The sequence below is a fragment of the Melanostigma gelatinosum genome (genome assembly GCF_949748355.1).
Source record: "Melanostigma gelatinosum genome assembly, chromosome: 16".
In the NCBI taxonomy this organism is placed as follows: Eukaryota; Metazoa; Chordata; class Actinopteri; order Perciformes; family Zoarcidae; genus Melanostigma; species Melanostigma gelatinosum.
This window is the reverse complement of record NC_136649.1, coordinates 24,021,855-24,047,257: the sequence shown is the minus strand read 5'-3', so window position 1 is coordinate 24,047,257 and position 25,403 is coordinate 24,021,855. Positions and strand designations below refer to the sequence as shown.

General features: G+C 44.0%; 1 protein-coding gene across 1 annotated transcript in view; it reads left to right on the top strand.

Moving 5' to 3' along the window:
- dctn1b (dynactin 1b) overlaps positions 1 to 25,403 on the top strand; it is a 43,969-nt gene that overhangs the window by 7,411 nt on the left and 11,155 nt on the right. Inside the window, exons 5-14 of the mRNA XM_079286724.1 lie at positions 3,772 to 3,789; positions 6,182 to 6,202; positions 9,180 to 9,344; positions 11,979 to 12,176; positions 19,703 to 19,907; positions 20,204 to 20,282; positions 20,814 to 20,973; positions 21,100 to 21,204; positions 21,906 to 22,097; positions 22,248 to 22,364. Coding sequence (XP_079142850.1) covers positions 3,772 to 3,789; positions 6,182 to 6,202; positions 9,180 to 9,344; positions 11,979 to 12,176; positions 19,703 to 19,907; positions 20,204 to 20,282; positions 20,814 to 20,973; positions 21,100 to 21,204; positions 21,906 to 22,097; positions 22,248 to 22,364 — 1,260 coding nt within the window. The remainder of the gene's footprint in view (positions 1 to 3,771; positions 3,790 to 6,181; positions 6,203 to 9,179; positions 9,345 to 11,978; positions 12,177 to 19,702; positions 19,908 to 20,203; positions 20,283 to 20,813; positions 20,974 to 21,099; positions 21,205 to 21,905; positions 22,098 to 22,247; positions 22,365 to 25,403) is intronic.

Genomic DNA, 25,403 nt, shown 5'->3' with positions numbered 1-25,403 from the left:
TGACGTTCTCCTCTCTCGCGTCCAACTGAACGTTCTCCTCTCTCGCGTCCAACTGAACGTTCTCCTCTCGCGTCCAACTGAACGTTCTCCTCTCTCGCATCCAACTGAACGTTCTCTCTCGCGTCCAACTGAACGTTCTCCTCTCTCGCGTCCAACTGAACGTTCTCTCTCGCGTCCAACTGAACGTTCTCCTCTCTCGCGTCCAACTGAACGTTCTCCTCTCTCGCGTCCAACTGAGCTTTCTCCTCTCTCGCGTCCAACTGAACATTCTCCTCTCTCACATCTAACTGAACGTTCTCCTCTCTCGCGTCCAACTGAACGTTCTCCTCTCTCGCGTCCAACTGAACGTTCTCCTCTCTCGCGTCCAACTGAACGTTCTCCTCTCTCGCGTCCAACTGAACGTTCTCCTCTCTCGCGTCCAACTGAGCTTTCTCCTCTCTCGCGTCCAACTGAACGTTCTCCTCTCTCACGTCGAACTGAACGTTCTCCTCTCTCGCGTCCAACTGAACGTTCTCCTCTCTCGCGTCCAACTGAACGTTATCCTCTCTCGCGTCCAACTGAACGTTCTCCTCTCTCGCGTCCAACTGAGCTTTCTCCTCTCTCGCGTCCAACTGAACGTTCTCCTCTCTCGCGTCAAACTGAACGTTATCCTCTCTCGCGTCGAACTGAACATTCTCCTCTCTCGCGTCTAACTGAACGTTCTCCTCTCTCACGTCCAACTGAACGTTCTCCTCTCTCGCGTCAAACTGAACGTTATCCTCTCTCGCGTCGAACTGAACATTCTCCTCTCTCACGTCCAACTGAACGTTCTCCTCTCTCGCGTCAAACTGAACGTTATCCTCTCTCGCGTCGAACTGAACATTCTCCTCTCTCGCGTCTAACTGAACGTTCTCCTCTCTCGCGTCTAACTGAGCGTTCTCCTCTCTCGCGTCTAACTGAGCGTTATCCCCTCTCGCGTCGAACTGAACATTCTCCTCTCTCGCGTCGAACTGAACATTCTCCTCTCTCGCGTCTAACTGAACGTTCTCCTCTCTCGCGTCTAACTGAGCGTTCTCCTCTCTCGCGTCTAACTGAGCGTTATCCCCTCTCGCGTCTAACTGAACGTTATCCTCTCTCGCGTCTAACTGAACGTTCTCCCCTCTCGCGTCTAACTGAACGTTATCCTCTCTCGCGTCAAACTGAACGTTCTCCTCTCTCGCGTCTAACTGAACGTTCTCCTCTCTCGCGTCTAACTGAACGTTCTCCTCTCTCGCGTCTAACTGAGCAATGTGGGTTAAATGTCACCCCGAGGAGTTCAGAACATGCAGGAATGATTCATCCTTGTTACAGACTACACAGAACATATGAAAGGGTGAACTATTCTCTACTATTAATAGTTCAACTAAGTCTGAACCTTCTGTTCCTCCAGTTAAAGTTATAGATTTATTATCCAGTCTTTATTTTAAAGAGAAGGAATTGACGTGTTCAATAATAAATACATGAATTAATGAATAAATAGTTAAAAAGATACATAAATAGGTAGAAAGATACATAGATAGATGAATGAATAAATAATAGATAAAAAGATGGACAGATAAATAAATGAATGAAGAAATGAATGACTAAAATAACAGATACAGTGTGAATCAATGTAGTAAATGAACAAAGCTCAAGTTATTGTTCTTTGTTTTCATAGTAATAAGATTATGATCGTTATGAAGTCTGTTTCTCGACAGAGGAGTCACACGAGCGGGACGAAGTGTAAATAACTGATTCTGGTTCTTTTGTTGCTGTCGGCTGCGATAGACTTCTTGTGCATCACGCGTCTCTCCAGTTTCCCCGAGTAGTGAAATAACCGGTACTGTTCTGCCCGCTCAGTGCAAGCTGAGCGTGTTGCTGATGCTGTGTTTGTGCTTCCTGAGCGCTCATTCCATCCCCTCGCCGTCCTGCTGGTGTGTGTGTGTGTGTGTGTGTGTGTGTGTGTGTGTGTGTGTGTGTGTGTGTGTGTGTGTGTGTGTGTGTGTGTGTGTGTGTGTGTGTGTGTGTGTGTGTGTGTGTGTGTGTGTGCAGGAACCTGATACATCTCCACCCACCCCATCATCCTCTCCGTCTGTCTCACCCCATCACTCCAGCGTTGGTCGTCTCAGAGCAGCACTTAGTCGGTGTTTAATATTTCATCAGGACAGATTCTCTGTAACGGATACACGTAAACACTTCTTCTCTCCGCTTCAGCAGCCTGAACGCTGACGTTCTGCTTCAGTCTTTCTCATAATAATCAATTCTTTCTCATATAATCTGACAAAGAAAAACCACCTCTCTGTATTTACTGTATAGCCGAGTTTCATCACAGCCCACAATGTGAAAGTAGTTCAGGTTTAAAGCTGGCAGCTGATCAGAGTATTCCTGTTGCATGAATCCTCTTACATGCTCTCGCCCTGCTGCTGGTGCGGAGAAGAGATTCGTGGAGCAGAGGAATGAACTGACCTGTTAAATCAGTTTATACAAAAATCCCCTTTGTTACACCTGAAGCTCAAGACTAGCGTCTACTTTCAGTCTGTTAACGCTGAATGTTTTCATCCATTTTGTAAAGTTTATTTTAATGAACAAGTCATCAGAATAGAACAAATACACTGTTAGGTATGGACAGTACTCTGAGTTAAAGTAGCAATACTAGTGTACAAATACTGTGGTACAAGTACAAGCCCTGCGTTCAAAATATACTGAAAGTACCAAAAGTAAAAGTATTCATTCTGCAGAATGGACCAGTTCAGATTCATACACATCATAAATACATGAATGTGTTGCAGCTGGAAAGGATGGACAGCGTAACCTCTAATATGACATCATGACGTCTACGTCTTAATGTAATGGAGTAGTTTCACGCATCCATGCTGCTCACCCCTCATGACTGCAGATGAGTCCACATTACTGCATAATATCATGTATGAAACAACATAATGACACACAATAAGTTAAAATATGAAAAGAACGAGTATGAAGATGAACTTCATTACAACAACAGATACAAAGATCATAAACATCTATCATGTAAATATCCTTTAAGATGGTTCTTTGCTTCAGGGAGAAGAAGCAGATCGTTTTTAACATGTTACAGATCAGAGCTCTGCAGTGTTGCTAGGTGACAAGAGAGGCTTGCTGCTCATGTTCCTCCGTCTCTCCTCCGTCTCTCCTCCGTCTCACATCCTCTGTTTGTCCCATGTCACACGCCGTCTCACCTCCCCCGAGTGGGTGTTTGAGGAGGGAGGGAGGATCATTACAGTGATGTAATGCGGGAGCAGGGCATTGGCTGGGCTGGCAAATCACAACAAGCAGAGCGAGAAAGGGGGGGGGGGGTGAGACAGGAGGGGAGAGAGGAGGCGAGGCGTCTCCTTGTGAGCAGAAGCAGGTCGGAAGGCTCTCGGCAGCGAGATGTCCGAGTCGTAAACGGGGGAGGAAGGAGAGGGAGGCACCGACTGAGGATTATGAGAGCAGCTGAGCAGGAGGACATAAAGGAGGACGATAGCAGGAGGACAGAGGACGGGAGGGGGAGCCTGGGAAAACATCGCTGCGGCCATTTCCACCACTGCAGCTTCCCGGCCTGAGTGGCTGCCTGTCTGTCTGTTCGGCTGTAACTGTCCGTCCGTCCGTCCGTCCGTCCGTCCGTCCGGGTCTCTGTGGATCGAACATCTTTACCTGTTTTATCACCTCCCTGTGTGTGTGTGTGTGTGTGTGTATTTCTTGGTGACTGTGTGTGTGTGTGTGTCTTCTTCTCTTGCAAATATGATGAGACAGACTCCTGCACCCCGGAAGGTACAGAACTGCATACGATGCTCCTTGTCTGTTAGGATGTTGTTGTTGTTGTTGTCACCATGCATGTGTTGCAGGGCTGCTGCAAACGTCATGCTGGAATGTTTTGATGATAATCGCCCTTTTTATTTTCCCTCAAGCGATCTCTGATATTGTCAGTTTGGAAGCGTAGCTGCAGCTCGATTGCGACCGTATTTTATCAGTTTACCTGTTGCTCAGCCCTGATGTCTATCCGTGTGTGTGCAGTTGTGTTTGTGTGGACAGCACAAGCGTTTATCTGTTATTCGGCCTCATCATGCAGAAGCCCCTTTTACCATCAGAGGGGAATCACATGACTTCACTCTTGGTTGCAGATGAAGGGAGCAAACAGGCTGATCTCAGTACAGCCTGTCCTCGTATCTACAGCACGACACCACAGCGTCTAAGTTGTAGAATCTTTATATTTTGGACCGTTGGTCAAACAAGACATTTGAACAATTAATGGAGAAAATATAAATCAAAAGCTCCAGAACAGCCACAACATGTGTAGAGATGAGAGGGTATACAGCTTTACACACACATACATGTTAACGTTTATATATGATGTCATTGATCTAGAAACCATATCATCTATAGAATGTATCTCTGTCGAGTTACAGTCTCACAATACATTGTGAGATGCTCTTTGTTCTCCTTCATGGTGAATGTTCTCCTTCATGGTGAATGTCTCCTTCATGGTGAATGTCTCCTTCATGGTGAATGTTCTCCTTCATGGTGAATGTCTCCTTCATGGTGAATGTCTCCTTCATGGTGAATGTCTCCTTCATGGTGAATGTCTCCTTCATGGTGAATGTTCTCCTTCATGGTGAATGTTCTCCTTCATGGTGAATGTTCTCCTTCATGGTGAATGTCTCCTTCATGGTGAATGTTCTCCTTCATGGTGAATGTCTCCTTCATGGTGAATGTCTCCTTCATGGTGAATGTCTCCTTCATGGTGAATGTTCTCCTTCATGGTGAATGTCTCCTTCATGGTGAATGTTCTCCTTCATGGTGAATGTCTCCTTCATGGTGAATGTCTCCTTCATGGTGAATGTCTCCTTCATGGTGAATGTCTCCTTCATGGTGAATGTTCTCCTTCATGGTGAATGTCTCCTTCATGGTGAATGTTCTCCTTCATGGTGAATGTCTCCTTCATGGTGAATGTCTCCTTCATGGTGAATGTTCTCCTTCATGGTGAATGTCTCCTTCATGGTGAATGTTGTCCTTCATGGTGAATGTCTCCTTCATGGTGAATGTTCTCCTTCATGGTGAATGTCTCCTTCGTGGTGAATGTTCTCCTTCATGGTGAATGTTCTCCTTCGCGGTGAATGTTCTCCTTCATGGTGAATGTTCTCCTTCGCGGTGAATGTTCTCCTTCATGGTGAATGTTCTCCTTCGCGGTGAATGTTCTCCTTCATGGTGAATGTCTCCTTCATGGTGAATGTCTCCTTTGCGGTGAATGTTCTCCTTCATGGTGAATGTTCTCCTTCATGGTGAATGTTCTCCTTCATGGTGAATGTTCTCCTTTGCGGTGAATGTTCTCCTTCATGGTGAATTGTTCTCCTTCATGGTGAATGTTCTCCTTCATGGTGAATGTTCTCCTTTGCGGTGAATGTTCTCCTTCATGGTGAATGTTCTCCTTCATGGTGAATGTCTCCTTCATGGTGAATGTCTCCTTTGCGGTGAATGTTCTCCTTCATGGTGAATGTTCTCCTTCATGGTGAATGTTCTCCTTCATGGTGAATGTTCTCCTTCATGGTGAATGTTCTCCTTCGCGGTGAATGTTCTCCTTCATGGTGAATGTTCTCCTTCATGGTGAATGTCTCCTTCATGGTGAATGTCTCCTTTGCGGTGAATGTTCTCCTTCATGGTGAATGTTCTCCTTCATGGTGAATGTTCTCCTTTGCGGTGAATGTTCTCCTTCATGGTGAATTGTTCTCCGGTGAACGTCGTCTGTGCGAGACACAAAGCAGTCATTTAGGTCCCGGTGGCCGTACCAGTCTCAGTGTCCATGTTGTTTCTGAGGAGTTTGGTCACGTGGGGGGAAGAGATGAGACCCTGGAGACCAGCTAGGACGAGAGAGGAGAGATCTGTAGGGATGTCGCATGATAACGGGTTCATTGTGCTGCCTGTCAAAGGTTTTTATTGTGCGTTTCATGAAACCATCTCGTCATGTTGTCTGTGATTTCCAGTTTAAAATGAACTTTGCCTTGAATCACTAACCCTGGCTGTTTGTTTCCTTCCCTCCTCTCCTCCTCTGCTGCCCTTTAACCTTTTTCCACTTCTTCTCCTTCCTCTCCTCCTCCTTCCTCTCCTCTTCTTCTCCTTCCTCTCCTCCTCCTTCCTCTCCTCTTCTTCTCCTTCCTCTCCTCATCAGACCACGGTCAGAAGGCCCAAGGTGAGCCCAGTCCTCAGTCTGCAGGTTTCTCATTTCTCTCACTTTGAATGATTTGATTGTTGTTTTACTTCATGAAGCAGTTTGTGTGTTTGTGTGTGTGATGCCGAGCTGTGACTACACATCACCACCAATGATCCATTTTATCTTCATTATTTTGCTTGATAGCAACATCATTGTTCTAGTTGCACGTTGCTTTACATGTGTATTTACAGCAAGAATCAGTTCCTCTGCTGCAGCAGCTGTAGTCACTGTTTAACACACACGTAAACACAAACACACGTAAACACAAACACACGTAAACACACGTAAACACAAACACACGTAAACACACGTAAACACAAACACACGTAAACACAAACACACGTACACGTAAACACACGTAAACACAAACACACGTAAACACACACACACGTAAACACACGTAAACACAAACACACGTAAACACACACACACGTAAACACACGTAAACACAAACACACGTAAACACACGTAAACACAAACACACGTAAACACACACACACGTAAACACACGTAAACACAAACACACGTAAACACACGTAAACACAAACACACGTAAACACACGTAAACACAAACACACGTAAACACAAACACACGTAAACACACACACGTAAACACAAACACACGTAAACACAAACACACGTAAACACACGTAAACACGAACACACGTAAACACAAACACACGTAAACACAAACACACGTAAACACACGTAAACACGAACACACGTAAACACAAACACACGTAAACGTAAACACACGTAAACACACACACACGTAAACACAAATACACGTAAACACAAACACACGTAAACACAAACACATGTAAACACATATAAATACACACGTAAACACGAACACACGTAAACACAAACACACGTAAACACATATAAATACACACGTAAACACACACACACGTAAACACAAACACACGTAAACACAAACACACGTAAACACACACACATGTAAACACAAACACACGTAAACACAAACACACGTAAACACAAACACACGTAAACACACACACACACACAAACACACGTAAACACACACACACGTAAACACACGTAAACACAAACACACGTAAACACAAACACACGTAAACACACACACACACACACACACACACGTAAACACAAACACACGTAAACACAAATGCACGTAAACACACACACACACACACGTAAACACGAACACACGTAAACACAAACACACGTAAACACACACGTAAACATGAACACACGTAAACACAAACACACGTAAACACACGTAAACACACACACACACACACAAACACACACACGTAAACACAAACACACGTAAACACACACACGTAACCACGAACACACGTAAACACAAACACATAACCACGAACACACGTAAACACAAACACACGTAAACACAAACACACGTAAACACACACACACGTAAACACAAACACACGTAAACACACACACGTAAACACAAACACACGTAAACACACGTAAACACAAACACACGTAAACACACGTAAACACAAACACACGTAAACACACGTAAACACAAACACACGTAAACACACGTAAACACAAACACACGTAAACACACGTAAACACGAACACACGTAAACACAAACACACGTAAACGTAAACACACGTAAACACACGTAAACACAAACACATGTAAACACAAACACACGTAAACACAAACACACGTAAACACATATAAATACACACGTAAACACGAACACACGTAAACACAAACACACGTAAACACATATAAATACACACGTAAACACACACACACGTAAACACACGTAAACACATATAAATACACACGTAAACACAAACACACGTAAACACACGTAAACACGAACACACGTAAACACAAACACACGTAAACGTAAACACACGTAAACACACGTAAACACAAACACACGTAAACACAAACACACGTAAACACATATAAATACACACGTAAACACGAACACACGTAAACACAAACACACGTAAACACATATAAATACACACGTAAACACACACACACGTAAACACAAACACACGTAAACACAAACACACGTAAACACACACACGTAAACACAAACACACGTAAACACACACGTAAACACAAACACACGTAAACACACACACACGTAAACACACACACATAAACACAAACACACGTAAACACAAACACACGTAAACACACACACGTAAACACAAACACACGTAAACACAAACACACGTAAACACAAACACACGTAAACACACACACACACACAAACACACGTAAACACACACACACGTAAACACACGTAAACACAAACACACGTAAACACAAACACACGTAAACACACACACACACACAAACACACGTAAACACAAACACACGTAAACACAAATGCACGTAAACACACACACACACACACGTAAACACGAACACACGTAAACACAAACACACGTAAACACACACGTAAACATGAACACACGTAAACACACACACGTAAACACAAGTAAACACACACACACACACACAAACACACACACGTAAACACAAACACACGTAAACACACACACGTAACCACGAACACACGTAAACACAAACACACGTAAACACAAACACACACACATAAACACACGTAAACACGAACACACGTAAACACGAACACACGTAAACACGAACACACGTAAACACACACACACGTAAACACACACGTAAACATGAACACACGTAAACACAAACACACGTAAACACACACGAACACACAAACACGCACAAACACACATCTGATCAGAAACACGCAGAGACAGACAGCTTTACTTTATCTTCAGTGTCATCGTCCTGAATACGACTCTAACCAGGATGCTAAATGCATGTAACCATGCAGTGAGGAACCATTCAACCTCATCACAGTCACTCATACCAGTAGAATCTTCTCATTGTACACGTAGTCACGCTTTCTGTCTCCTTGTTGTCTTTCAGCAGCCCAGCCGACCTGCGGGGGGGAGGGGCGCTGCGTCCGGCTCGGCCTCTGCTGGGGAGATGAGCAGCAGCGAGCCCAGCACGCCGGCCCAGACCCCTCTGGCTGCTCCGGTCATCCCCACCCTGCACTCCCCAGGGAACCCTCCGGCCCCCGGCCCCAGCAAGGTCAGTTATCCGCCTTCAGAACATCAGCAGCTTGCTGATTCGTTTAGGATGAGGTGCATTCATAACATACTGAGGAACGACGCGGTGAGGACTCACACTTCTGATATTTATAGGTGTCACATACAGGAAACAGGTGACTAATGCCAGCTGTGATGAAACATGCTGTACATAGTGAGCATGACACTGGTGTGTTGTAACACAATGCACATCGTGCCATCGAGATCAAAGACGTCTTCAGAGAGCAGAAGTGTGGGAGTTAAATCAGACGTGACGTTTGCTGTTCCACAGCTCCTCTAAGTATTCACTTTGTGTTGGTGTCATGCTTTGTCATGTGATCACACTAGAAATGCAACGAGATACAGTTACTCACAGCAGACAGTGTGGATACTCAATAGACTGTTTAACACATGTAGTTTAGCAGTTTAGTACACACTGTAGAGACTTGGTGTGAATGTTGGACACGTAGTGTTCGGCTGGATTGATCACAAGTAAAACAAATCACACCTGAGATTCAGTGAGAAGTTAAAGTTAGTGAGTTAGAGGTTAGTGAGTGAGTGAGTGAGAGGTTAGTTAGTTAGTAGTTAGTGAGTTAGAGGTTAGTTAGTTAGTAGTTAGTGAGTTAGAGGTTAGTTAATTAGTAGTTAGTGAGTGAGTTAGAGGTTGGTTAGTCAGTTAGTAGTTAGTGAGTTAGGTTAGTTAGTTGTTAGTGACTTAGAGGTTAGTTAATTAGTAGTTAGTGAGTGAGTTAGAGGTTGGTTAGTTAGTTAGTAGTTAGTGAGTTAGGTTAGTTAGTGAGTTAGAGGTTAGTTAGTGAGTGAGCGAGTTAGAGGTTAGTAGTTAGTGAGTTAGAGGTTAGTTAGTTGTTTGTGAGTTAGAGGTTAGTAGTTCATGAGTTAGAGGCTAGTTAGTTAGTAGTTAGTGAGTTAGAGGTTAGTTAGTTAGTAGTTAGAGGCTAGTTAGTTAGAGGTTAGTTAGTAGTTAGTGAGTTAGAGGTTAGTTAGCTGTTAGTGAGTTAGAGGTTAGTTAGTTGTTAGTGAGTTAGAGGTTAGTTAGTTGTTTGTGAGTTAGAGGTTAGTAGTTGGTGAGTTCGAGGTTAGTGAGTGAGTTAGTTGTTAGTGAGTGAGTTAGAGGTTAGTTAGTAATTGTACTGTTTTCTTGTGTGTGGAGTTCCTTCTTCATCACATATTTGGTAAAACAGCAAAAAGCAACAGATATTGTGTTGAACAGTCATCTGGAAGCTCTGAGCTGTGGAGGTTTCAGGTTTATACAGCGAGGTGTCGTCTGCAGAGGTGTGATGCTTTTATTTATCTGTAGCTGAACGCAGTGGGCCCAGGATGGAGCTCTGAGGGGCACTCAGTCTGCCCAACTCTCACTTCTATCAATAGACACCACTACTGTTAATCTGATAGCATCGGTGTCCAACAGTCTCACGCTTTAGTTCTGAACTGGCGTATCATTAGTTCACTTTCAGTGATGAAGTCTGGACCACGTGGCTGATGAAGATGATGAAGATGACCAAGCATTAGTCAATGTGATCTCGTGAAGTTGCTTAATTGTCTGTGAACTCTTTGTTGATCATGAACTGTGTTCAGGTGGAATCACTGGCGACACACAGAAGAGCATGTACTTTATGAGTAGTTAGCTGCCGTCTGGAGTTCGATCTGAACAGTCGGTCTGATTCATGTTTTATCCCCTCAGGAGGACGTCATGGTGGAAACACAGGTGCAGTCATGTGGCGTGATGTGACGGTGTTTTGCACCTAATATTGAAGTGTTGTTTCTCTCACTAACATGTTAACCAGCTGTCCAAGGTGTGACCTCCAGTCTGTAATCGCTGTGTGTGAGACGCGTCTGTTCACAGGCTGAAGGTCTTTATTTCAGGACTAAAGTAGTGTGTGAGGTGTGCATCAGCACGTATATTAAGTGTGTCCATCGTGTTATAAGTAGTGTGTGTGAGGTGTGCATCAGCACGTATATTAAGTGTGTCCATCGTGTTTTAAGTAGTGTGTGTGAGGTGTGCATCAGCACATATATTAAGTGTGTCCATCGTGTTTTAAGTAGTGTGTGTGAGGTGTGCATCAGCACGTATATTAAGTGTGTCCATCGTGTTTTAAGTAGTGTGTGTGAGGTGTGCATCAGCACGTATATTAAGTGTGTCCATCGTGTTTTAAGTAGTGTGTGTGAGGTGTGCATCAGCACGTATATTAAGTGTGTCCATCGTGTTTTAAGTAGTGTGTGTGAGGTGTGCATCAGCACGTATATTAAGTGTGTCCATCGTGTTTTAAGTAGTGTGTGTGAGGTGTGCATCAGCACATATATTAAGTGTGTCCTTCGTTCCTCCACTCCACAGGAGGAGTCACTGCATGGCAAGTGAAATGAAAGCTTCTAATACATAAGATGAAAGCTGCTGTTCACCTGTTCACTCCTTAAAAAACATGAAAGTGGAACAATTAAAGAAAAAGTAAAGAATGAAAAAGTGAAGTAATGGAGGAGGACTAGACTCCCTTTGTCTCTTTAAATGTGTGATTACTAATGTCCATCTTCTCCCATCTGTCCACTTCATCATCTCATCCTTCTGCCGTCCTCCTCCTCCTCCTCCTCCTCCTCCTCCTCCTTGGTATCACCCTGCATACAGGAGGAGGAGGCGCTGCGTGCTCAGGTGAAGGACCTGGAGGAGAAGCTGGAGACGCTGAAGATGAAGCGGACGGAGGACAAGGCCAAGCTGAAGGAGCTGGAGAAGCACAAGATCCAGCTGGAGCAGCTGCAGGAGTGGAAGAGCAAGATGCAGGAGCAGCAGGCCGAGCTGCAGAAACAACTGAAGGAGGCCAAGAGGGTGAGGAGCTGCAGACCCACCAGGAGATCTTCAGGGAGACTTAAGATAGGAACAGATAGGAGATCATACATAACGTGACATTCACATGAGTAACATGTGTGAACTATGTGAACTACATGTGAACAAGTTGTGTTTTTCATGAACTTTGATTCTTTCTCAGTTAGTTCTGAACGTTAATGTTACAGAGAAACAATAAAGCAGCTCATCATTATTGTACATATTGAACAGAGAAGAACTGAACAATGTCCTACATGTAGCGATGAGGGAACAGAACTCTGCTTCACTGTGTCGTTTTATATGAACACATATAAAAGGCAAGAGCAGATCAGAGTGGAGGAGACAGTACTTCTCCTAATACGACACAAACCCACACTACAGACATCATAAACAGATTATTATCATTATAACCACACCTATACAATACAATACAGCCTTCAAATGAAGAGTTCACTTCATTTAAAGATGCAAACGAGCGATGAAGAACAAAAATGCAGAAAGAGAGAAACATTTCCTTGCAGGTGTTAAAGATTGTATTGCAACTCTATGGACAATAACTAACTGTATGACTGTATAACTATATGACTATACAACTATACAACTGTACAACTACAACTATACAACTATACAACTGTACAACTGTACAACTATACAACTATACAACTGTACAACTGTACAACTATACAACTGTACAACTACAACTATACAACTATACAACTGTACAACTACAACTATACAACTGTACAACTACAACTATACAACTGTACAACTGTACAACTATACAACTGTACGACTGTACAACTATATGACTATACAACTGTACAACTATACAACTATACAACTGTACAACTGTACAACTGTACGGCTACAACTATACAACTGTACGACTGTACAACTATATAACTATATAACTATACGACTATACAACTATACAACTGTACGACTATACAACTATATAACTGTATAACTATACGACTATACAACTATACAACTGTACAACTACAACTATACAACTATACAACTATACAACTGTATGACTGTACAACTATATAACTATATAACTATATGACTATACAACTGTACAACTGTACAACTGTACGACTGTACAACTATACAACTGTACAACTGTACGACTGTACAACTATACAACTGTACAACTGTATGACTGTACAACTATATAACTATATAACTACAACTATACAACTATACAACTGTACAACTACAACTATACAACTATACAACTGTACAACTGTACAACTATACAACTATACAACTATACAACTGTACAACTGTACGGCTACAACTATACAACTGTACAACTGTACGACTGTACAACTATATAACTATATAACTATATGACTATACAACTATACAACTGTACAACTACAACTATACAACTGTACAACTGTACAACTGTATGACTGTACAACTATATAACTATATAACTATATGACTATACAACTATACAACTGTACAACTACAACTATACAACTATACAACTGTACAACTGTACAACTTGTTAGATCCTGGGTACTTCTGGCCCGATACGGGGCTAATTACTGACTCAGCTCTCTATTAAAAGATTGTCGAGCTGGTGTTCTTGCGAGGGAACTCGCCTGGCTCTTCTAACTGCCGTTACTCCCGACGTCTACCCTGCTTCCTCCGGTCTGAGTGCACTCGGTCGAGGGGCCACCCTGACCCCGGGCGCTCCTACCAGTCGCGTCGGTTATGGCAGCTTCCCTCTTATGGATCCGTGCTCTTGGTAAATGCCAGGTTAGGTTTTAACGGCTAGGATTACTTCTTGCTAAAACCGTAAGGGGTTGTTAAGTGGATTCAGTCTCTAGGATAACCTTTCAGAACTCAGTTGTTAGACATACAATGGCTTTAACTTTTTACTGCCACGAGGAACTTTTTACTACTTGAGCAAATGAATGCACTTGAGAAATTTACTTTAAATGCAGATTAGATATTTATTGCAGGTTATATTTGGTTAGTTTGCAAGGGTTAAAGCTACAGCTCACATAAAATGTCACTACACTTGATTCGTTAATTTAATTTTCTTCTCTGATTATACTCATTAGTTTTAGTTGCCGAGACGGCTCGGTTGGAGCTGGATGTTCAATGGTGCGATGAAAAAGGTTCTTTTGGAGTTGTTAGGAGCGAAGGTCTGGCCAGACCCTCGGTCTCCTCCTGCTCTGCAACGGAGTTCGTCCAACAGTCCACAAAACTCAGTACAAAGTCTTTCTCGGGCTGCTGCATCTTCTCCGTTGTCCAGATGTTAAGAGTCGAGCAGTGGGGAGAGGAAAACCTCCGTCTTTAAATCTTCTTGTCCACGAACAGCGGTTTTCTTTCCGTGAACAGAGACGAAGTCCTCAATACATCAGTTGCAATCGTCCGTATCTTCTCATCTGGTGCATTTGGACAGCACGCGTGTTGAAATCCCGTCTTGCTGTTTGCAAGTTACTTCTTTTATAACACTTTTGGGCTGCTAGCCCCCCTCCTGCTCAATACATGCTCTCATCCCCCCCACCCTCTGGAAAGGATGTTGGGTTCGAACATGTCCATATAAGTCCAGGCTTCCTGCCTCTGACTCATTCCTTGCAACACTCTTCTCCTAATTTCTGCAAGTCATCCTGACAAGCACTTTTCTTACATCGCAGCTCCGGTCACACAGAACATTTGTTAATCCGTTTTTACATTTGTTAAATCGGTTTGGTTAGTACACATTTGCTTATAAAATGATTATTGATCTCATCCTTCATCATTATTGTGCTTTGTGTCTCTTCTTCTCAACCATCATTATTTCCCCATCCCTTGAAGCAACCACCCTGCTTACTTCCTCTTTCTCCGTACTTTCTACACTCAGACTGCACTATACTCAGATACACATATTATTATTATCAGGTCTACATTTGTTAAATCACTCTATGTATTAAACATTTGTTATGTAACGATCATACACTTTATCTTTAGATTACACTTTAACTATTGATTTCTGATTATATGCTTTTTATATCCTGACCTTCCCCTGATCGTGTATGCATGTTTTCGAGGCAGCTCTGTGGGCTCAACTCTTCTTGACATCCCCTTCTTGAGGTCACAGGCTGCCTCGCCTTAGCTAGTAGGAATCTCACAGGAAGCTTTCGTCGGCCGGGGCAGTGATGACGAGCACGTCGTCCTCTGGTGAAGACGGTCCTGATGCCTGCTCCCAGCTGTCGATCACCACTAGGTGATGAAGGTTAACCTTGTTAACTTCTCCACACGGCATGTACCGCATATGCATGCATCCATAACCTTCACCGGTTTATGGCGCATGCGGTTAAACTCTTTTCTTTTTCCTGTGACCCGGAGTGGTTTCTGGTCTCCGGGTCCCTGCCATGCAACGGCTAGGGTGGTCGGCAGCAGGCAGACCACACAGTCATTCTTAATTTCTCTCCATTGCAACACTTCTTTTTTCTCCGGAGAGAAATCACTTCTTGCACAACCCAACTTCCTCAGGGCTCTTCCTGCCCAGAGCCCCGTAGTACTCCTTCTCATGTTAACCACCCCTTTGACATTGGCCACTCTGACGTAGGGTGGTAAATCTTGTATGTTGGTGGCCATTCTTGAGTTCCTGGTTTTCTCCTAATGCGGAACCGGCTTCAGCTGCCCCACTCCTTGGATTCCTCTTTTCTTAATGGTGAGTCCTCCCCTCCCTTTGTCCTCTCCTTCCTGCGTTGTATCGACCACACAACTCACAGTTTTTTTTGTTGTTTTTTTTAGGATTCTGCGGACTTCTTTTTCAGGAATCCAGAGTCGCTGCTTTTCCAGTTCCCTTTGCGTTGGAACGGTGCCTGCAAATCCTAGTGCGCCATGCACTGCCTGCACCACCTCCTCCACGCTCTCTTCTGGGACTACCCTTCCTTTGGGCAATTCTTCCCACTTCTCGATCCCTACAAAGACAATTTGTGTCATCTGGACGAAACGATCCACTTCTTCGTTTCCTTGCCAGTGAATTTCTTCTCGCGTGTGGGCCCTCTGGTGCACCACTTCGAGCTCCATGCTTAGCTGTAATTCGGCTATATTTCTCCATAGGTCTTGATGAGCCACTTTTTTACTTTTAGCGCTCTCTCCTTTAACCGATGCCCTACTTTCTTCTTGATGTAGGTTGGTTAGGTGTTGTTGGATGGCAGCGTCCCAGGTGGTCCATCCTCTTCCGTACAGGATGACCTGATGTGGGACGTTGCCTCTGTCGTCTTTATCCAGCGTCGGTCCTCCCGATGCCGCTCTGCGTGCTCCAGCGCCGTCCTCCTCCTGGTCCTCGCTGCCGTCTGCTGCCGGGTCCTGGGTCGATGTCGCTGGCACGTCCTGCTGAGTCGTCGCCGTCTGCGGGCTGCCTCCGTCGCCATCGGGTCCTCTCTGCCGTCCGGTGTCGATTCCTTCATCTGGGCCGCTGGCTCGTCCCGCTGGGTCGCCTCCGTCTGCCGGCCGGTCCCTGGAACATCTGGTCCGTTCTGCTGCACTTGCATCTTGGACTTTGTCTTTGTTGTCTCGAGTCGCCTTCCTCCCAAAGCCTCTCGTCGCGCGTTGAGGAAGGGATGGGATCAGGCTCTGGCCCCTCTACAGGTCGGGCGAGTCTGGTCGATGCTCCCCGTCGCCTGCGGCTTCTCCTGTGCTGGCTTGTAAATACCACACACAGCTTCGATGCGTGGATGTCTCGCCATCGGACTTCTTCGTGGCTTGGGCAGCTTTACTTTCTACCCAACGCCTCACCTCAGGTCTTTTCGTAAACGAACGACAGCCTCTCTTGGCTGCCGGGGTTCTTCTTTTGGACTCAACGTACTCCTTTTCCGTCGAGCCCCACGTTATGGGCGCCACATGTTAGATCCTGGTGTACTTCTGGCCCGATACGGGGCTAATTACTGACTCAGCTCTCTATTAAAAGATTGTCGAGCTGGTGTTCTTGCGAGGGAACTCGCCTGGCTCTTCTAACTGCCGTTACTCCCGACGTCTACCCTGCTTCCTCCGGTCTGAGTGCACTCGGTCGAGGGGCCACCCTGACCCCGGGCGCTCCTACCAGTCGCGTCGGTTATGGCAGCTTCCCTCTTATGGATCCGTGCTCTTGGTAAATGCCAGGTTAGGTTTTAACGGCTAGGATTACTTCTTGCTAAAACCGTAAGGGGTTGTTAAGTGGATTCAGTCTCTAGGATAACCTTTCAGAACTCAGTTGTTAGACATACAATGGCTTTAACTTTTTACTGCCACGAGGAACTTTTTACTACTTGAGCAAATGAATGCACTTGAGAAATTTACTTTAAATGCAGATTAGATATTTATTGCAGGTTATATTTGGTTAGTTTGCAAGGGTTAAAGCTACAGCTCACATAAAATGTCACTACACTTGATTCGTTAATTTAATTTTCTTCTCTGATTATACTCATTAGTTTTAGTTGCCGAGACGGCTCGGTTGGAGCTGGATGTTCAATGGTGCGATGAAAAAGGTTCTTTTGGAGTTGTTAGGAGCGAAGGTCTGGCCAGACCCTCAGTCTCCTCCTGCTCTGCAACGGAGTTCGTCCAACAGTCCACAAAACTCAGTACAAAGTCTTTCTCGGGCTGCTGCATCTTCTCCGTTGTCCAGATGTTAAGAGTCGAGCAGTGGGGAGAGGAAAACCTCCGTCTTTAAATCTTCTTGTCCACGAACAGCGGTTTTCTTTCCGTGAACAGAGACGAAGTCCTCAATACATCAGTTGCAATCGTCCGTATCTTCTCATCTGGTGCATTTGGACAGCACGCGTGTTGAAATCCCGTCTTGCTGTTTGCAAGTTACTTCTTTTATAACACTTTTGGGCTGCTAGCCCCCCTCCTGCTCAATACATGCTCTCATCCCCCCCACCCTCTGGAAAGGATGTTGGGTTCGAACATGTCCATATAAGTCCAGGCTTCCTGCCTCTGACTCATTCCTTGCAACACTCTTCTCCTAATTTCTGCAAGTCATCCTGACAAGCACTTTTCTTACATCGCAGCTCCGGTCACACAGAACATTTGTTAATCCGTTTTTACATTTGTTAAATCGGTTTGGTTAGTACACATTTGCTTATAAAATGATTATTGATCTCATCCTTCATCATTATTGTGCTTTGTGTCTCTTCTTCTCAACCATCATTATTTCCCCATCCCTTGAAGCAACCACCCTGCTTACTTCCTCTTTCTCCGTACTTTCTACACTCAGACTGCACTATACTCAGATACACATATTATTATTATCAGGTCTACATTTGTTAAATCACTCTATGTATTAAACATTTGTTATGTAACGATCATACACTTTATCTTTAGATTACACTTTAACTATTGATTTCTGATTATATGCTTTTTATATCCTGACCTTCCCCTGATCGTGTATGCATGTTTTCGAGGCAGCTCTGTGGGCTCAACTCTTCTTGACAAACTATATGACTATACAACTGTACAACTGTACGACTGTATGACTGTACAACTATATAACTATATGACTATACAACTGTACAACTATACAACTGTACAACTGTACGACTGTACGACTGTACAACTGTACGACTGTACGACTGTACAACTATACGACTGTATAACTGTATAACTATATAACTATACAACTATAACTGTATAACTGTATAACTATACAACTATATGACTGTATAACTGTATAACTATATAACTATAACTGTATAACTGTATAACTATACAACTATACGACTATATGACTATATAACTGTATAACTATATAACTATACAACTATAACTATACAACTATACGACTATATAACTGTATAACTATATAACTATACAACTATAACTGTATAACTGTATAACTATATAACTATACAACTATACGACTGTATAACTGTATAACTGTATGACTATATAACCATATAACTTTATGACTGTATAACTATACAACTATACGACTGTACGACTATATAACTGTATAACTATACAACTATACGACTGTACGACTATATAACTGTATGACTGTACGACTATATAACTGTATAACTATATAACTATACAACTATAACTGTATAACTATATAACTATACAACTATACGACTGTATAACTGTATAACTGTATGACTATATAACCATATAACTTTATGACTGTATGACTGTATAACTATACAACTATACGACTGTACGACTATATAACTGTATGACTATATAACCATATAACTTTATGACTGTATAACTATATAACTGTATGACTGTATGACTATATAACCATATAACTTTATAACTTTATGACTGTATAACTATATAACTGTATGACTGTATGACTATATAACCATATAACTTTATAACTGTATAACTGTATAACTATACAACTATACAACTATATAACTATATGACTATATAACTTTATGACTATATAACTATACGACTGTACAACTGTATAACTGTATAACTATATAACTTTATGACTGTATGACTGTATAACTATATAACTGTACAACTGTATAACTGTATAACTATATAACTGTATGACTGTATAACTACACATACTGATCTGTGTGTAGGAGGCAAAGGAAGCCCTGGAGGCCCAGGAGCATTACATGGAGGAGATGTCGGACACAGCGGACGCCATCGAGATGGCCACGCTGGATAAGGAGATGGCCGAGGAGAGGGCGGAGTCTCTGCAGCTGGAGGTCGACTCCCACAAGGAGAAAGTGGACGAGCTCACCATGGACCTGGAGATCCTCAAGCACGAGATCGAGGAGAAAGGTGGGGCTGAGACCTTTAGTTATCTGTGCTGCACATCCTGAACCCTGAAGTGACGGGAGTCACCTCTGAACACTGGCTTTTCTTTCTGCTTTGATACTTAAAGTTTGAATAATTACGGCCTAAAACAGGCCGAACACTCTGAACAGAAGGGAGCTCAATGAAAGGATGAACTGCATGTTGGAATCAGAAGTTTCAAGGTGGAATCAACAATGTATGAATTACTTTCTGCTGCAGAAAGAGTTGAATAAATGCCTCAGGATGCTGCAGAGCTCAGCTGTGTTCTCTGTTGCTCACAGGTTCGGATGGAGCTGCGTCCAGTTACCATGTGAAGCAGCTGGAGGAGCAGAACGGGAGGCTGAAGGAAGCTCTGGTCAGGTGTGTGTTGCTTCAGTGAACCGGGATCAGAAAGGTTAAGATCTTAACAGAAACGATGAGATGAGAAGAGGTCTGATCCTAACTGTGACTGTGACTGATGGTCCATGGTTCATCTTTAGGTTCATCCGTCTGTGAAACAGGTGAAAGAACATGTAGGCTTTGTTTGTGTAATACTCATGTTGGCCACAAGGGGCTGAGGTGCACCACGTCTCTGTTTCATAAATAGTTGATGTTCTTAGGTGTTGCTGCTGACCCCTGCCTCATTCAACCCCACGTCAAAACATCCGGACATCCCTTCAGTCATAACAGGAGAGAAGGTTAGAAGAAGGATCACCTGAACTTCTTCTTCTCACTTGCTTCTCAGGGTTTTTGTATATTTTCTGTTCTGCAGTGTAGTAGTTGTAGAATGTGGATTCCAGTGTTTTATTTAATACAAAAGGTTTGGAAGCTTCTTCTTCCTCCAGGTTTTAATGGTCTTAATGGTGAATGGTCTTAATGGTTAATGGTCGTAATGTCTTCTCTGTGTTGCAGGATGCGTGACCTGTCGTCGTCGGAGAAGCAGGAACACGTGAAGCTGCAGAAGCAGATGGAGAAGAAGAACGTGGAGCTGGACACTCAGAGGAGCCAGAAGGAGAAGCTGCAGGAGGAGATGACGGTGGCAGAAAAGACCATCGACGAGCTCAAAGAACAGGTCAGTGCTTCTGAGCTGCTGCAGTGACATCAATCAGTCTGCAGGCCGCCAGGAGGAGGAGGAGGCGGATGATGAGGAGGCGGATGATGAGGAGGCGGATGATGAGGATGAGGTGCTCTGTCTCAGGTGGATGCAGCCTTGGGGGCGGAGGAGATGGTGGAGATGCTGACAGAGAGGAACCTGGACCTGGAGGAGAAGGTCAGGGAGACGAGAGAGACGGTCACTGACCTGGTGAGTGGAACATCAGTTCATTGAGTTTAAATGAACTTGAATATGAGAGATAAGCTAACTTGATTCAGTTTGTTCATTTCAATGATGTAACACTAACGACAGAGTGGTGCATCTCCGTGTGTTACTACGACTGCAGGAGGTCAGAGAGTTACTGCTGACTCATTCCTCATTGATATGAGTCAGTCATTCATGTATGTGCTGCCCTCTGCTGGTTGCTTCTGTTCAGTTACTATTTTAATTGTGGTTTAAATATGACGGCCACATGTTTTTAGGTAATAATAGTATTTTAATTCGTGCACCTCTGTCAACCATTGACCTCGGCCTGTCGTCTCGGTCAACAGTGATCACTTCCTGTTACCAGATGAATGACCCAGTCTGGGAGTTTCCTTCTATTCAGTACAGAATGTTGTTAGTTTTCTCCAGAAAGTGTTCTCGTGTCAAAAGCACACAAGATTAAACTGATGACTTGAGTTATTACATCATCAACCAAAACATCAAGTGAGTTAACAGCAGTATTAGTAAAGTCGTGGCCAACCTTGTTGAAGCTCGAAAGAACAAAGACTGTGAATGAGTTGATACAGTATTAATAAATATATATATACATATATATATATATATATACATACATATATATATTTATTTATTTGTTTATATATGATCCAGGGAGGGACTGACCCTGTTCTGTTGTCTCCACCGTTCAGGAAGCTATAAACGAGATGAACGACGAGCTGCAGGAGAACGCCAGAGAGACGGAGCTGGAGCTCAGGGAGATGTTGGACCTCGGCGTCTCCAAAGTCCGAGAGTCCGAGAAACACGTGGAGGCGGCGCAGGAGACAGTCGCTGATTACCAGCAGACCATCAAGAAGTACCGCGAGCTCACAGCTCACCTGCAGGTACATCTGATCCTCCTCCTTTGTGTCTGCTGATCCTCCTCCTTTGTGTCTGCTGATCCTCCTCCTTTGTGTCTGCTGATCCTCCTCCTTTGTGTCTGCTGATCCTCCTCCTTTGTGTTTGCTGATCCTCCTCCTTTGTGTCTGCTGCAGGAGGTGAACAGAGAGCTGACCAGCCAGCAGGAAGCCTCAGCAGAGCTGCAGCAGCAGGCGCCGGCTGAGATGTTTGATTTCAAGATTAAGTTTGCAGAGACGAAGGCCTACGCCAAGGTCAATAAGAGCTGTTGGTGTGATGATGAGTAGATCTCTGTGGTGGGAACGTTTAGAGTGATTCAGTAGATCTCTGTGGGAACGTTTAGTGTGATTCAGTAGATCTCTGTGGGAACGTTTAGTGTGATTCAGTAGATCTCTGTGGGAACGTTGAGTGTGATTCAGTAGATCTCTGTGGGAACGTTTAGAGTGATTCAGTAGATCTCTGTGGGAACGTTGAGTGTGATTCAGTAGATCTCTGTGGGAACGTTTAGAGTGATTCAGTAGATCTCTGTGGGAACGTTTAGAGTGATTCAGTAGATCTCTGTGGTGGGAACGTTGAGTGTGATTCAGTAGATCTCTGTGGGAACGTTGAGTGTGATTCAGTAGATCTCTGTGGTGGGAACGTTTAGTGTGAGTCAGTAGATCTCTGTGGTGGGAACGTTGAGTGTGATTCAGTAGATCTCTGTGGTGGGAACGTTTAGTGTGATTCAGTAGATCTCTGTGGGAACGTTGAGTGTGATTCAGTAGATCTCTGTGGTGGGAACGTTTAGTGTGAGTCAGTAGATCTCTGTGGTGGGAACGTTGAGTGTGATTCAGTAGATCTCTGTGGTGGGAACGTTGAGTGTGATTCAGTAGATCTCTGTGGTGGGAATGTTTAGTGTGAGTCAGTAGATCTCTGTGGTGGGAACGTTGAGTGTGATTCAGTAGATCTCTGTGGTGGGAACGTTTAGTGTGAGTCAGTAGATCTCTGTGGTGGGAACGTTGAGTGTGATTCAGTAGATCTCTGTGGTGGGAACGTTTAGTGTGATTCAGTAGATCTCTGTGGTGGGAATGTTTAGTGTGAGTCAGTAGATCTCTGTGGTGGGAACGTTGAGTGTGATTCAGTAGATCTCTGTGGTGGGAACGTTTAGTGTGAGTCAGTAGATCTCTGTGGTGGGAACGTTGAGTGTGATTCAGTAGATCTCTGTGGTGGGAACGTTTAGTGTGATTCAGTAGATCTCTGTGGTGGGAACGTTTAGTGTGAGTCAGTAGATCTCTGTGGTGGGAACGTTTAGTGTGATTCAGTAGATCTCTGTGGTGGGAACGTTGAGTGTGATTCAGTAGATCTCTGTGGTGGGAACGTTTAGAGTGATTCAGTAGATCTCTGTGGTGGGAACGTTTAGAGTGATTCAGTAGATCTCTGTGGTGGGAATGTTTAGAGTGATTCAGTAGATCTCTGTGATGGGAACGTTTAGTGTGATTCAGTAGATCTCTGTGGTGGGAACGTTTAGTGTGAGTCAGTAGATCTCTGTGGTGGGAACGTTTAGTGTGATTCAGTAGATCTCTGTGGTGGGAACGTTGAGTGTGATTCAGTAGATCTCTGTGGTGGGAACGTTTAGAGTGATTCAGTAGATCTCTGTGGTGGGAACGTTTAGAGTGATTCAGTAGATCTCTGTGGGAACGTTTAGAGTGATTCAGTAGATCTCTGTGGGAACGTTTAGAGTGATTCAGTAGATCTCTGTGGTGGGAACGTTGAGTGTGATTCAGTAGATCTCTGTGGTGGGAACGTTTAGTGTGAGTCAGTAGATCTCTGTGGTGGGAACGTTGAGTGTGATTCAGTAGATCTCTGTGGTGGGAACGTTTAGTGTGATTCAGTAGATCTCTGTGGTGGGAACGTTTAGTGTGAGTCAGTAGATCTCTGTGGTGGGAACGTTGAGTGTGATTCAGTAGATCTCTGTGGTGGGAACGTTGAGTGTGATTCAGTAGATCTCTGTGGTGGGAACGTTTAGTGTGATTCAGTAGATCTCTGTGGTGGGAACGTTTAGTGTGATTCAGTAGATCTCTGTGGTGGGAACGTTTAGTGTGATTCAGTAGATCTCTGTGGTGGGAACGTTTAGTGTGAGTCAGTAGATCTCTGTGGTGGGAACGTTTAGTGTGATTCAGTAGATCTCTGTGGGAACGTTTAGTGTGATTCAGTAGATCTCTGTGGTGGGAATGTTTAGAGTGATTCAGTAGATCTCTGTGATGGGAACGTTTAGTGTGATTCAGTAGATCTCTGTGGTGGGAACGTTTAGTGTGAGTCAGTAGATCTCTGTGGTGGGAACGTTTAGTGTGATTCAGTAGATCTCTGTGGTGGGAACGTTGAGTGTGATTCAGTAGATCTCTGTGGTGGGAACGTTTAGAGTGATTCAGTAGATCTCTGTGGTGGGAACGTTTAGAGTGATTCAGTAGATCTCTGTGGGAACGTTTAGAGTGATTCAGTAGATCTCTGTGGGAACGTTTAGAGTGATTCAGTAGATCTCTGTGGTGGGAACGTTGAGTGTGATTCAGTAGATCTCTGTGGTGGGAACGTTTAGTGTGAGTCAGTAGATCTCTGTGGTGGGAACGTTGAGTGTGATTCAGTAGATCTCTGTGGTGGGAACGTTTAGTGTGATTCAGTAGATCTCTGTGGTGGGAACGTTTAGTGTGAGTCAGTAGATCTCTGTGGTGGGAACGTTGAGTGTGATTCAGTAGATCTCTGTGGTGGGAACGTTGAGTGTGATTCAGTAGATCTCTGTGGTGGGAACGTTTAGTGTGATTCAGTAGATCTCTGTGGTGGGAACGTTTAGTGTGATTCAGTAGATCTCTGTGGTGGGAACGTTTAGTGTGATTCAGTAGATCTCTGTGGTGGGAACGTTTAGTGTGAGTCAGTAGATCTCTGTGGTGGGAACGTTTAGTGTGATTCAGTAGATCTCTGTGGGAACGTTTAGTGTGATTCAGTAGATCTCTGTGGTGGGAACGTTGAGTGTGATTCAGTAGATCTCTGTGGTGGGAACGTTTAGAGTGATTCAGTAGATCTCTGTGGTGGGAACGTTTAGAGTGATTCAGTAGATCTCTGTGGTGGGAACGTTTAGAGTGATTCAGTAGATCTCTGTGGTGGGAACGTTTAGTGTGATTCAGTAGATCTCTGTGGTGGGAACGTTTAGAGTGATTCAGTAGATCTCTGTGGGAACGTTTAGAGTGATTCAGTAGATCTCTGTGGTGGGAACGTTGAGTGTGATTCAGTAGATCTCTGTGGGAACGTTTAGAGTGATTCAG